The 14,329-nt window shown below is 39.2% G+C and overlaps 1 protein-coding gene across 3 annotated transcripts in view; it reads right to left on the reverse strand.

Moving 5' to 3' along the window:
- ABCC4 (ATP binding cassette subfamily C member 4 (PEL blood group)) overlaps positions 1–14,329 on the reverse strand; it is a 205,787-nt gene that overhangs the window by 160,825 nt on the left and 30,633 nt on the right. For all 3 annotated transcript variants that reach the window (XM_048853377.2, XM_048853385.2, XM_075129321.1), the window contains exons 3-6: positions 11,886–12,006; positions 10,838–11,062; positions 5,719–5,808; positions 3,914–4,077 (exon numbers count right to left, since the gene is read on the reverse strand). In XM_048853377.2, the coding sequence (XP_048709334.1) occupies positions 3,914–4,077; positions 5,719–5,808; positions 10,838–11,062; positions 11,886–12,006 (600 nt within the window). The remainder of the gene's footprint in view (positions 1–3,913; positions 4,078–5,718; positions 5,809–10,837; positions 11,063–11,885; positions 12,007–14,329) is intronic.

Genomic DNA, 14,329 nt, shown 5'->3' on the forward strand with positions numbered 1-14,329 from the left:
TCTGCTTATAACTAAGGTCCGAGTTTATCATGGTGAACAAATTTAAAAAAAAAAACAGCTTCTTAAATGGTAAAAAGTCACCGTTTAAACTGGGGAAAAATTAACACATTTTTGCGTATGTATGAGATGGTTCCTTATTTTTAAAGTATTCTAAAACCATATTGAATTCATTCATGTAGAAAAGAAAACACAGTAAACATAAAATATTAATAAATTCTTATTTACAGTAGGGTTTATTTTGACGCATCATGTGCTAAAATTTTCCACCGTTGCTACTACCAGCTCAGCTCCACTAACAGCAGGAGCTATTGGAGCACTAGTGTAGCCAAGGCACTAGCACATCAGGGCTAGACAGCACATTCTATCTCGGTGCTCCAACCACTGCTACTACTGTTGGAATTGGAGAGAAATTTCAGAGAAAATAGGTTTGTGTATGCATAGCCAAAGAAGCCGTCCTGCAAAGCATTTTTCTTTCATATAAAAGTTGTGTTTAGAGATGACAGGATATCTGTAAAACCATGTCACTTAGGAATATAGCACATGATGTATTAAAATAAACCCTACTATAACTTTTATAAGAATTTATCAATATTTTATGTTTACTATGTCTTCCAAATGTAAACAAGGTTTGCTAGTAGAACACAGGAAGACGATATAGTATCAGTTACTCTTGTTTCATGTCAGGAAGATTAATAATAAAAAATAATCCTTTTCATGGTTTTTAAACTCCCCCAGTGAGGGTACATATACACAGCCAAAGTAGTGAGTCTCTGGGTCAAGAGACTCGGGCTCGCGGGGCTTGCACTACTGCACTAAACACAGACGTGTAGACATTGCAGCTCAGACTCTGAAGTCTAGGGAGGAGGGTAAGCTTCAGAACCCGAGTTCAGACCTACACACAACTTAAAAGCTCTGTCCAAACAGCTATTTTTAGTGTGGTAGCATGAGCCCAGTGAGCCTGAGACTGTTAACCTGGGCTCAGAGGACACAAAGTTAAGTTTCCTATGGTAATAGTCCTCAATGGGAGCGTCTTCAAGTGTTCCAGTGAAAATTAGTTTTTATTTGAATGAGTTATTACCCATTGCAAAGTCATATTTGCGCACGCACACTGGAGGCCAGATTCTCACTAGTGTAAATCAGAGTAGCTCATGGACTTCCATGGAGCTATGACAATTTATGCCAACAGAAGACCTGGCCCCAGATTTTAAAAAGAACAGATCTAAGCTCAGCACATGCACATGTTAGTTGTGCTACGCATGCACTCACACCAAATTTAGGTGTGAAAAGGAAATATACCGAAGGTTTCCTATAGACTTCCTAAACTATGCATGAGAAGGTCCCTTGTATAGTCCTCATAAAGTGCTTACACTCGAAGTCAATGGCAAAACTCCCACTGGCTTTAATGATAGCAGCCACAGTGCATGAGACAGCGGATAAGAGTCGTGCCTAGCCCAATAGTGGAATTAATCTTTTCTAACTTTTTCTCTTTTAAATCACATAAAATATTACATTTTTAAGTACATTTAAAGAGAATGCTACTATTACATAGTTAAGTCCTGAAAAAGACTGGAAATTATAATGCTAAGATTGCTCACACTATCTGAAGGTTGTTCCTATGCGTATATTTACAATACAGTCTTCAATTTCATGATGACAAACTGTTTCTCAAATAATGCAGTATAATACATACATTTTGTATAAATGTTTATGTGCGGCTAACAGTAGTACCATATAATACAGTGTCCCAGAGACCACAAAGGTAATTTATATGACAAGTACACCAGTTAGTCTTATTCAAGACATTACAGAATAAGGGTCCCATTCTGAAAAATAGGCATTGAAGTCAATGGTACTATTTGCATGAGCCAAGTTACTAACATACATAGATATTTGCAAGACTGGGGCAGAAGTATAAAATGCTGCATAATAATGAAAGTTAGCTTCTCATGCAGAGCCCACCTAAACTTGTAGCAGTGGCTCCAATCCTGCAATTAGCTCCACACAGGTGGACCCCTGTGCCCAGGCAGAGCCCCAGTCACTTCAATGCCCACACATAGCTCATTGCAGGATTGAAATCTACTTCAGCTTCATTCCCTGAACTGCAAATAAAGAAAGACTTACACATATGTGTGCAGATAAGTATCTTCCTCATCAACATATTCCTTCCCCTGTGCTGAGCCTAAGCAAGGATCTGCTGCTGGTTGAAAAACATTGAATATTACATGGCCACTGACTAATTATTACAATACATAACTTAGAGAAGATAATTTCTCACCTTGTTGTGTGACCTTGGTCAAGTCACTTAATCTCTCTGTGCCTCAGTTTTCCCATCTGTAAAATGGGGATAATAATGCTTACCACCTTGAAAAAGCACATTGAGCTCTATGGATGAAATGCACTATGCAAGTGCTAAGTATTATAATGATTGTTAATATAAAAAAGCCTAAGTCAGTAAAACTAAATTGGATCATTACAAGAATGAAAACAGTGCAAGTGTATAGACTGAAAAAGTTATTAAAACATGGTACATGTATGTATAACTAAAGTTGTGGGGAAAAAACTGTATTCATATATTCATAGATACTAAGGTCAGAAGGAACCATTATGATCATCTAGTCTGACCTCCTGCACAATGCAGGCCACAGAATTTCACCCACCCACTCCTGCGAAAAACCTCTCACCTATTATTTTATTATTTGAGAAATAGTAAGCGACCATGTAATTGAAGACTGTATCATAGTGAACATGCACAAGGAACAGCATTCTATGGGTAACTCAAATTTGGTAATTTCCAGACTTTTGAGTGCTTAGCTATGCAATAGCAATGTCAGTTTGACTATTTTCACAATATTCTACCTTCAACCAATCTTAAAACAAATTAAAACGTCAGTACCTAGCCATATAGTTTTTATCATATAAAGACAAAGTAGGAAACTATTCACACTATAACAGGTTATGGCACAAAGAAGAGCCAGGCCAAGCTCACAGACATCCACTCGTTACTCAAATTAAAGAGCTTTAATAACATTCTCAGACAAAGCTACCAAATGCTTCATTAAAACAATATGTGTATGTGTTCAGAATATGTTTGTAAAATAAGTTATCTATTAATTTAAACACATTACTAGAACTTTGCCATTACAAAAGTTTGAAAGTTAGGAAATCAGACTACTGTAGTTTAAAAAAAACTATCTTTTCTCAATATGTGATTGGGGGGGGGGGGGGGGAGAGGAAGCTGGTGGGGTGGGGAGAGCCATAAGGTCTGAATCCTGGTTAGAAAGCTACTGCAGAGCCACTATACATAAAAACTCTTCCTGTTACAAATCTTGCACCACTACTGGAGTCCTCAGGAGCCCATTGCCATCCCACCCCCACCCCATTGTTTCCTCACACCCTCTCCCCACTTTCAAGACCCTGAATCACAGGTACCATTCTTACAAATGAGGAGCCTTGCATAGGAATCTTTTTAGAGCTTCTGACTGCAACATCTTCATCATCCTCAGAGGTCAAACCTTGTGAAAAACCAAGGCACTCTCTTTTTCATGTTGCAAGGAATAACAGTATTGTCCACAACAATCCCAGTCCCTAAATGTCCATGCAGCGAGATATCAAGGTCAAGATTTTTCAAAATATCAGACTTCCAAGTCCATATGTAGGCAAGCAAATAAGCAACCTGATTTTCAAAAGGATTTAGCACCTAAGCAGGTCCCAGTGACTTTAATGGGATTTGCTGGATGCTCAGCACTTTTGCAAATCACATCTCTTATTTTAGGTGCTACTTTTTGAAAATATTGGCAAACAATTGGAAATTGAACGAAGGGCCTTGCCCATGGCAGTTTTGACATCAGGCCAACCAAGCACATGCACTTTCAAAACCTGCACAGATAATGTGCACCACAAAAGTTTACCTTACCTTAGTGAAGAAAACAACCTCCCAATACAGGTTTGTAAAGGAAGTAGAATAATCAGAATTGCCATTCCTGCAAGGCATGATGGGCCTATTTCAATCCAGAGAAGAACAGTTACTGCTATAGCTTGAAGTGGTCCAGCCCATAAAAAGTGTAAGAAAATTGTTACCTGCACAATTAATTAAGATATAAAAACAGCTTTTAGCATTAATTGAAAAGACAAAAATACAAACAATAAAACCCTTATCAGCAGAGAAATTTTATATATAAATATATATAATATTCAATTTTAAAATATAAATTTTTGCATGCTTTGTGCTTCTGGTAGACAGTCTGAAAAATAAGCCTGCAGAAAGATTATGCAGGTGGGGGCGGGGAGAGAGATTGATTCACAGCCCAGTTATTGAGAGAGAACTAAATAATGGTTTTAAAAATCAGTATCCTCAGATAGTTAGAGTGCAGGCATTTTCATAAATGGGAAAACTGTACAATTATGCATCAGTAACTTTAGAGTATCCTGTATTCCAAGACAATTCCATGAGTATAACATGTGTCCTGTCATTTTCTTGCTTCATTTACAAAACTTATAATTGTCTGCCAAAACAGTTCAGCTATTTCTGAGAACAAGGTTCAGGAAAAATATGTTTTGCCCATGTTAAAAATTCCACCAGCCTTTTCTTTGAGAAGCTCTAGCATTCCTTTTCTTTCGGAGCAGGGACTTGAAATGTGGCAAGGAGTGGCCATAGTATCAGAAATGTGCCTTTTGCCATCTCCAGGAAAATTCACCCAAATTTGCTCAAGTAATAAACCCTTGAAAAAAAATCACAGTTCACACACGCTGAACAGAGACTTGTTAGAGTTTAAGGTCTAAATCTCTGAAGAGTCTATCCTCACTGAACATGCTCCAGCCTCCCACGAGTCCTAGTGCTGAACATATTGCACACGGACCATCACCACAGAGCCTATAAGGAAATCAATAATCTGTATTCAGGGCAAAGTTTGAATAGTGCACACTAAATAAGGCCTACGGCCACAGCTGATTGATGAGGATAAAACAAAATACTGACTGCCTGTTCATTCAGTGAGTTCCATCCTTCCTATGCACTGAAACTGATAGGGGTTGTGGAAAATATAGTATGTGCTGATGTAATCAGAGACTGTAAGGTATTTTCTAATTTTGAATGCTTGACTTTGCAACTTTAATAATGTTCTTTTAATGTAGTTTTTTGTGGAGGTATTTTTTAAACATTTTGTTTAAATTTAAAATATTCTAGTAAAACACACACAACATTAGGGTGCTGCCTATTAATTCAACAGCAACACTGCCTTCAGATATCAGTTCAGCCCAGGATACCTTATCATAAAGCATGGAAGTGTTTCCCAGTTTTTACAGTAATCCTGGTTGAATTGCAGCTTAAAAGCTAAAATGAAGAGTTTTAAATGTGTTTCAGTTCACTCAGCACAACCTTTTAAAAACTAAAACCAAAAGCATCTCAAATAATTCAGTCAATTGCAGAGTTGCCTTTAATACACTTACATGCACCAGCACTACGCCGGGTTTATAAACACAGCAAAAATATCTACACACAAAAAGAAAACAGATTATTTCCCAATTTCAAGAAGATATTGCTATTAATATGTTTGGTAAAACCACCTTTAAAAATCAATACTAAATTATGAGCCTAAGTTGTCACTTTAACAATGATTGTAAAGTAAAACCTCATATGCCTCACCCCTCAAATATTGCAGCTTGGACCCATCTCTCATCTCCTTACCAGAATTGTCTAAGACCACCAATAATAAGTCTCACCTGATCAAATTTGTTCACATCATTTGATAAAAGATTTACTATTTGACCTGTGGTAGTTTTTCCCAAAGCTGTGTTACTGAGACGAAGTGCCTGAAATAGAAAAAAAAAATCAAGCATTCTTAAATTATTTTAAATTAACTACCACATTGTATGATATCAGAATAGATGCATTGTCTCTTCTAAAGCCTAGATGTACTACTGACAAATCTGGCATCAGAGCTATGAATTATGAGGTATTTTTAAGATGAAGACACATGAGAATTCTTGGAACTGCAGTTTAAAGGCCTCAGTTAAAACATGGGCTCAGTTAAAACATGGGCTCAGTGATTAAGATTTGGCTCTGAAGTAGAAAACACATATAGAATAATATATTGGGGGGAGGAAGCAGAATTGATATTAAAAATCTATTTCCCTCTGCATTTCCAGAAGTAACTCAGAACATGAAACTAATATGGCAAAATATTAAACCTGAACCAAAACCCCCCACATGCATCCCTCCGTCAAGAACACTTGAGCAAAACTAGACTGGAAATCTCTATCCTAAAGACTCAATTTGACCAGCTGACGCTTTGCCCCAATCTTCCAATGATAAGAATAGAGAACACTGCAAATACTAAAATACGGGTACTGTAAATATGAAGATGCAGGGGGGAAAATGCCAAGACTTTTAATGATGCCCACTGTATACTTGAAATATATCTTTAAGAGGCAGATCAAATAGTTATTGGAGTTGTTATTTATATTGCATCACTACTGAAAATATTGCCGGTGCTTTCCAAATAGTCTCTTCTCCAAAGAGCTTGCAACTGAAAGCCCTCCTGATCCTGCAAAGACATAAGCATGTGCTCATCTTCCAGCAAAGTAGTCTCACTGATTTCAGGATCTGGGCCTAAATAGGAGAGACAGACAAACCACCATTCAACCAGTAAAATGTCTGAAGTGGTCTTAGGTACAAGTCTTATTAGTTATGTTTGTGTGTTACGTTCCACCAACTCTCCCTCCTTTTTCTAGGCACCCCAGCTAACCTGCTTCACTAGTGCAGCCCCAACTTGCCCACCCTACAAAGATTCAGGCTGATATCCTCTGAGAAAGCAATCAGCCAGACATTTCCCATATTAATAGTTTAGTTTCTAAAGGCTACCTAGGGCTTGGAGAAGGTGTACACAAGAGCACACCTACAGCACACCTGCTGCTCACTCTATCATTCTCTGCCACTGGTATGGGTGGGGGAGAACCCTCCCTGTAGTCACTGGCAGCTCTTGCAGCTTAACTGCTCTCAAATTAGCATGTTTGTCATAAAAGAAATCTCAGAGAAACATTTACATTTTCCTGACAAAAAGAACCAGCCTAGACCTAAGTCTAGAGAAGTGGCAATGTCAAACACCAAGCAATGGCCTTAAGCTTGTAACCAGGTTCCATCAAAAAACCCTATTTTAGCTCTCTCCCAATCCACTAAAATACTGACGGGGAATGTTGGTTTGGCCTGAAAATTGCCAAATTTACTCTAAAGGCAAAAGAGAATTTCTTGAGGGATTAAAGAAAATTTACCAAGGTGGGTTTTTTTTTGTTTTTTGGTTTGGTTTTTTTTTGAGTTACAGACTATTAAACTCATCATTAAAAAGAAACTCTGATTTGAAATTTTTCTATTTGTCAAATGTTTATCTCTTTCTAGCACAAAAAACAGATTGGTTAATGTCCCTTTGAATTTTCCATATACTTACAGATCCTTGTAAACACGTGGTTGGGCTATATTTGGGCTGGGGGGGGGGGCCGGGAACTAGGTTGGAATTACATAAAATCATTACTGATTGTTATGGAGAAGTTAAGGTGAATCCTATTCCCACTGCTGTCTTCTTCTGAAATGCTGCCTTCTTTCACATATGAACTCATTGGTCCTTTGTCCATTTCCTTCCCCCTGTTACAGGCAGTTCTACTCTCCTCCCAACCAGAAATACCATCTAAATAATACTGACATCAATCCCTGGATTAGGATTTGTTTTAGAATCAGGTTAACTAATTCTGGTCTCCCTTCTTAGACCTTTGTTCTCTCCCTGTTCCAAATTGTTGGTTGCAAGTATAGAAAGATAAAGAGATATCACGGAAGAAAGGACCAGTTTTTTTCCACTGAAGGGACCGTTGTCATGTTTTAGAGTAATTAGCCCACCCTGTCCCAACCAACAAATCACTGGTCTCACAACTTGAGCTGTTTTGTTCTTTTCATTTCTGCCAAACTGAAGAGAATCCTTAGAAAATGAAGCCAATTATTTTTAAGAGAAGCAATGCATCGATGATCTTTGTGTTACAGTATCAGACTGAGAATTAGTCATGAGACAGATTCTCGTCCCATCTTTACAACCGAGTTCCTGAGTGCAGCATCTTATTACTAATACTTTTTAGTATACACAAAACATCTTTTTGGAGTTTTAACACCACAAATAGACAATGATTTGTTCTACAGATAAAATTCGTTTTCTATCACTTCAGATGAAGGGAAAGGGAGTACAGAAATTTAAGTAACTAGCATTTGAACTTCAGTACCAGGAATCTGTCATTTACTATGGTTAACAAAACCAGCACACATAATGACACACAGCCACCACTGACAGAAACTTAGCATAACAGGTGTATATTTACGACAGATATTAATGAATGCCAAAAAGAAGTATAGGGGAAGTTAGCATTCAGCTTTTCTTTTAAAACTGTATATCAAGGATTTATAAAAGGTATGACCTATCCACACACCTCAAATGAGGATAACTGATTGCCAAGTTATTGGTGTTCTACCATTACCTCAATCTTTACCCTGGGGAGCAAACATTTATGAGATGAAAGAAGATTAATATTCAATTTAATCATGCCTAGAAATAAAGTACACAATGTGAACATTTTGCCTTTCCAAGCTTTCAGCCCTCCAAGTGAATTATCCACACTGAAACAAACAACACTTGCTATACAAATATTTCATGAATTTCAAGCAAAGTGTGTTATGATAATCAGTATAGTAAATTAATTCCTTAGAGATATGTTTATGTACAAGAAAGTAGTGTGCCATGTTAGAACTGAGTTCCCAGAGGATAATTTCCAAGGTATCAGAAGAGGGAGGAGGATAAATATGTGCATAAAAAACAACAATTCACCAGTCCAATGGCCTGAGACATTATTCCCTACTTTTTTCCTCTCTTAGTTTACTATAAATTATGGAGTCCAAAGATGAGGATGGAGAGAGGAGAAATCTAAATGTTAACTTTAAGTGGGGGTATTACATGTTTTAGAACAGAGGACGGGTTGGGTTTTCCCCCTCTTAAAAAGAAAGATTGATTAAAATTCAATCTGAATGTAATCTAAATATCTAATCCCTGCCTAAACTTCATTTCTGAGGCAAGGGTGAGGAGGGCACTGCTCCAAAAATTTGGAAGGCAGGTAATTTAAGTCCATCAGAGCCCCTAATTGTATAGATAGTACATTCTCCCCTCTGCCACCTCCTGTATGGTTCCTACATGCAGGGCTGATAAGAGGTGGAGAAAATAAGGGACTGTTGTACTGGGACCCTGAGGTCAGGGGGCCCCTCAAAGTGTTTTGTGTAAACAAAGTGAAATGGGAGGGAAGGCAGTGAACATGATGCACTGGGGCCCCAAAATTTCTCTTGACAGGCTTACCTACATGGGAGGTAAAAGCAGAGAGAGGCATGGTGGCTTGAAGGCTACCACCAGCCACAAAGAAGCTACCGACAGCTAGTAAGGCTATGGCTTCTCAAGAGCCACACTGGCAATGGACGAAAGCAGCTTTTCATCCTGTGAGCTGCCCAGCTACTTTCCCTGCCTGCTCTGGCCTGGTAGTCGCTACTTCTGCTTCTGTTCCACTGATCACCTGGCTCCTCTCCCTAGATGGTGATTGCCACATGTTGATCAGCACATGTAGGTGAAAAAAATGCAGACACAGGGGTAGAATTAACTGACAGGCCACAACTTCAGTAACTTAACGATGGAGAGGAGTGCTATCTGCCCACCCCTGCTCACATACCAAGCACTTAATTGGGTCCAGCAGAGAATCACAGGACTCTCACTATAATCAATAACTCAGGGCAAACCCTCTTCAGCCTAAACCCTAGGACTCAACTCATTCCTGACTCCTCTCACCCTCCCCTCCACATGGGAGATAAAGGGTACTAAGGGTGAATTCAGACTGCAAAGACTTCAGGTCTCCCCTTCTTACAGCAACAGGTTCACTAGCCACATCCCAGGCCTCATTTACCTTTGGGACCTGGCCCTTTGAGCCTTTATTCACACTGGACACCAGGCTCATGTTGCAATGGACTAACATTTCTGTATTCGTCCTAGTTAAATTCCCATCCTATTCTTACTCCTTTTAACCTGAAATGTGTGAAAAACCCTCTGGGCCTGCCAAGAAAAAACAATCCTTCCGGATCCCAGGAACTGGTCATCAGTCAGCCCCACAGCATCCTGGAAAGACTGCTCAATATACCTCAACTGCAGGGAGGGAAGGTGGGGCAGCAATACTGCACCTAGGGAGGCTTTAATTTGAGAGGAGGGAGCTGTGAGAGCCAATCAGCTCCTCTAATGCCCTTCCTGGTTGGTCAAAGGGAGGCAGAGAAGCCCCTCCCCCAAGCACAATCCCACAAGCACTTTGAGACATAAGGAGAGGCTTGGCTCCAGCCTGTCTGGACATGAGCTCTCCTCTTCCAGGAGTTGGCTATTCCCCTACTTGTTTGACCAAACTTCCTCCCTGCTGAGACAGGAAGGCAGTGGGTGGCAGGGGTGGGGGTGGGGGCATTCTCTCCCAATGCATCTCTAGAGTGGAGGAGAATGATCACACAACAGTCAACAGCTCCCTTTCCCCCACATCCTCTGGAACTCAGACAATAACCTACAACATTATATAGGCATCCATATACTGTTGAGTTCAGTATAAAAAAATCAATACATATATACATATGCTAACCCTGATTTTCATTAATATAGACTTATACCCTGTTCCTTCAAATGCCATGACTTCAGAACTATTACAAGAGTGAAAAATAATTCAAATACTTAATTTTAAACTAATTATTAGAAGACCTAACTTATATACACATACATTTGAAAAATGAAAGGTTGCTTACCTTCCGATAAATCATGTGACACATCGCTACTCTCAACTTCATGCCAGCCCGTTGTACATGATAAAAGTATAAGTGGTGTGTTATGGCTAAAATCAATGTACATACAGACAAAGCAGCTGCATAGCCGTAGGCAAAATTCAAAGCAGCAGTATCAAGGGGATCAAAAATTTCAAAATAATTAATAATTTTTCCCAAAAAGACTGGTTGAATTACTTTGAGCGTTTCCTAAAAGAAAGAAGGGAGGGGGGAGACAAATAGAAATAATGTATTCTGTAGTTTTCTATCCAGGTTTCTTCCAAGGCAAGTAAGACATTTCTGGCACACCCTTCTTCCTATTATTATTATAATAAAACCCAGGCCAGTTTTTATTGCCACATAACCCAGAAGAAATGGACTTCTATATTAACACATGTATTTCAATAGTATTAAAATTAAAATATTTTAAACTTTTCAAAAGTTCTTTAAGCCACCAATAAAATGTTTCATGTCACATAACGAGTTACACAAATACAGATCTCCTTTAATTTCTGAAGATCACATGGTACTTTTTTGTGACATAGTTACATTTAGCAAAAAGCTTTTTTTATGCTTCATCCCAGGAACCTATGGGTACTGTGATGTACAGCCCAGCAGCAGATATGAGCTCAGAAACAACTCCTGAACAGGAGGGGCTGGCACTTTCACAGAGAAAATGTGCTTTCAGTTATACCAGCGTAATCCCACTGTTATGCAATTGGGACTGAACGGAGAATCCTACCCAGTGCTTTCCACTTCTAGTAGTCAGAGTGTGGCCCTAGTGTATTTTTCTGAGAGCAAGAGAGAGAGAGAGAGAGATGGTTAAGGAGAGACATCCTAGTCTCTGAAAAACAAAAAGCACAGAGTTTGTAGCTGCTACTATCGGGCAGAAAGAAATTATAAATGGGGAAAGAGTTGGGTCCCAGAATTAAATCACCAGTATTCATCACAAATGCCTATTGGACAAGATTTACATTGCTATTGGGTAAAAGGATATTCAAAGATACATTGTATTGTATTTTCCATCTCTTACCTCGATCAGTGTGAACAATCCCAAAGCTAAATAGGATTTCCAATAACAAAGTATGATTGCTTTTGTTAAATATGGCGTTCTTGCTTCTTCTTTAGCTTTTTGCACCTCTTTATCCCAGTACCTAGAAAATAAAGTAAAATCAGACTGGCAAACAAGAAAAGTCTAACTTAAAAATCACCAGAAACAGAACATAATTTGCTAAAGTTGTAAAACAGAGAGAGTTTGGTCTATAGTAGGATTGCCAAATTATCTGGTCAGTCACTCCACATCTGGCACAACCATGTACTTTCTCTTTAAGAACCTGACACCAAAATAATCTTTTTTAAAAATTTTATTTTATTGATTTATTTCTGCTTGCTCATGAAAGCCTGTGGTTAGCATTACAGGCTCATTTTGTTCCTCTGTGCTCAAGAACACACTGATAATATCAACAAACCTTGGACTAGCTGCTGATTTATAGAGACATACAACAAAGGCAGAACTAGCTAGTCACAGTCCTTGGTTTGTTCTTAGCCTGGATCAGACTGAGCCAGCTACCGAAGTTAAGGGCCAAGTCACAATAAGCCTTCCTGGCACTGGCCTGCACTGAGGCAGTGTGGAGATGCTCCACCTCGGCGAAATCCCTCTTGGAGCTCCAAGAAGAACAGAGGAGTGTGCACATCCACAGTTCGTTAGGTTGTGAAGCACGCTTTCTTATCTTCACCTGGTTATGTACTTAGGTGAGGGGGAAGTGGAATTTTTTTATTATTATTATTTCCATTATCATATTGCCTCGGAGCCCCAATCATGAACCATGACACGATTGTGCTAGGTGCTGTACAACACAGAACAAAAAGACAAGCTCGTCAGTTCAGGGACTACAATCTAAATAGACAAGACAGACTCAGGGTAGAGGAAGGAGTACAACACACAAGCAGAGAGAACAATGTGATGGTGTCAAACATCATGGGGTGGATTGCACCACCTGTGGAGCCCAGGCTTCCCCAGCGAGTGCTCCTTCCTTAGGCAGGGACTATGACTGTGCTTGACCTTTGCATTGTGGCAGGGCTGGGCACCTGCACATGAGCAAGGCACAATCTGTTCAAATCCGAATCAAAAGACAGTAAGAACACAAGTGATCATTCTGTTCACATAATGTGTTCAAGAATACACCAGCGCCACTCTACAATTGTTAAAGCACAGGATTTTCACATAAGGTGCCTCCCTCATTTCTGGAGGTCAAGTGCATTCTGCTGTGCACCAAGACCCTGTTGGTCCAAGAACTGCGAATACACCAATGTCTCAAACCTGCTAAAAGATGGCACGCTAACTTTGGGCATGCGGAATAGCCACCAGAAAGATATTATCTTGATTACTGAGATATTTTCTCTTATCGTCGGAGGGAGGAGGAGGAGTGGAAATAGGGTAAAATGACAGACTCCACAGTGCAGTTTGTTGGATTTTGTGAAGTTTCTATAAGCCTTAGTCTTGCAGGCTGCTTGCTTAAGTAAAGTAAAATGAGAGGTTAAAATAGGGAAAGAACAAGTTAAAAATTACTTAGACAAGTTAGGTATCTTCAAGTCACCAGGGCCTGATGAAATACATCCTAGAATACACAAGAAGCTGACTGAGGAGATATCTGTGCCATTAGCGATTATCTTCGAAATGTCATGGAAGAGAGATTCTAGAGGACTGGAAAAGGGTGAATATAGTGCCCATCTATGAAAAGGGAAATAAGGACAACCTGGGGAATTACAGACTAGTCAGATTAATTTCAGTACCCGGAAAGATAATAGAGCAAATAATTAAGCAATCACCTACAAGATAATAAAGAGATAAGTAACAGTCAGCATGAATTTGTCAAGAATAAATCATGTCAAACCAACTCAATAGCTTTCTCTGACAGGGTAACAAGCCCTGTGGATGGTGGGAAGAGGTAGATGGGTATATTTTGACTTTATTAAGGCTTTTCAGATGGTTTTACTGACCTCATAAACAAACTAAGGAAATACAACCTAGATGGAGCTACTATAAGGTGGGTGCATAACTGGTTGGAAAACCTCTCCCAGAGAGTAGTTATCATGGTTCACAGCCAAGCTGGAAGGGCATATCTAGTGGGGTCCCGCAGGGATCAGTTCTGGGTCTGGTTCTGTTCAATACCTTCATCAATGATTTAGATAATGGCATAGAGAGTACACTTATAAAATCTGCGGAAGATACCAAGCTAGTAGGGGTTGCAAGTGCTTTGGAGGATAGGTTTAAAATTCAAAATAATCTGGACAAACTGGAGAAATGGTCTGAAGTAAATAGGATAAAATTCAGTAAGGAACAATCAGTTGCACATATATATGGGAAACGATTGCCTCGGAAGGAGTCCTGCAGAAAGAGATCTGGGAGTCATAGTGGATCACAAGCTAAATATGAGTCAACAGCTTAACACTGTTTCAAAAAAAGCAAACACCATT

This window comes from Caretta caretta, chromosome 1 (assembly GCF_965140235.1).
Source record: "Caretta caretta isolate rCarCar2 chromosome 1, rCarCar1.hap1, whole genome shotgun sequence".
In the NCBI taxonomy this organism is placed as follows: domain Eukaryota; kingdom Metazoa; phylum Chordata; order Testudines; family Cheloniidae; genus Caretta; species Caretta caretta.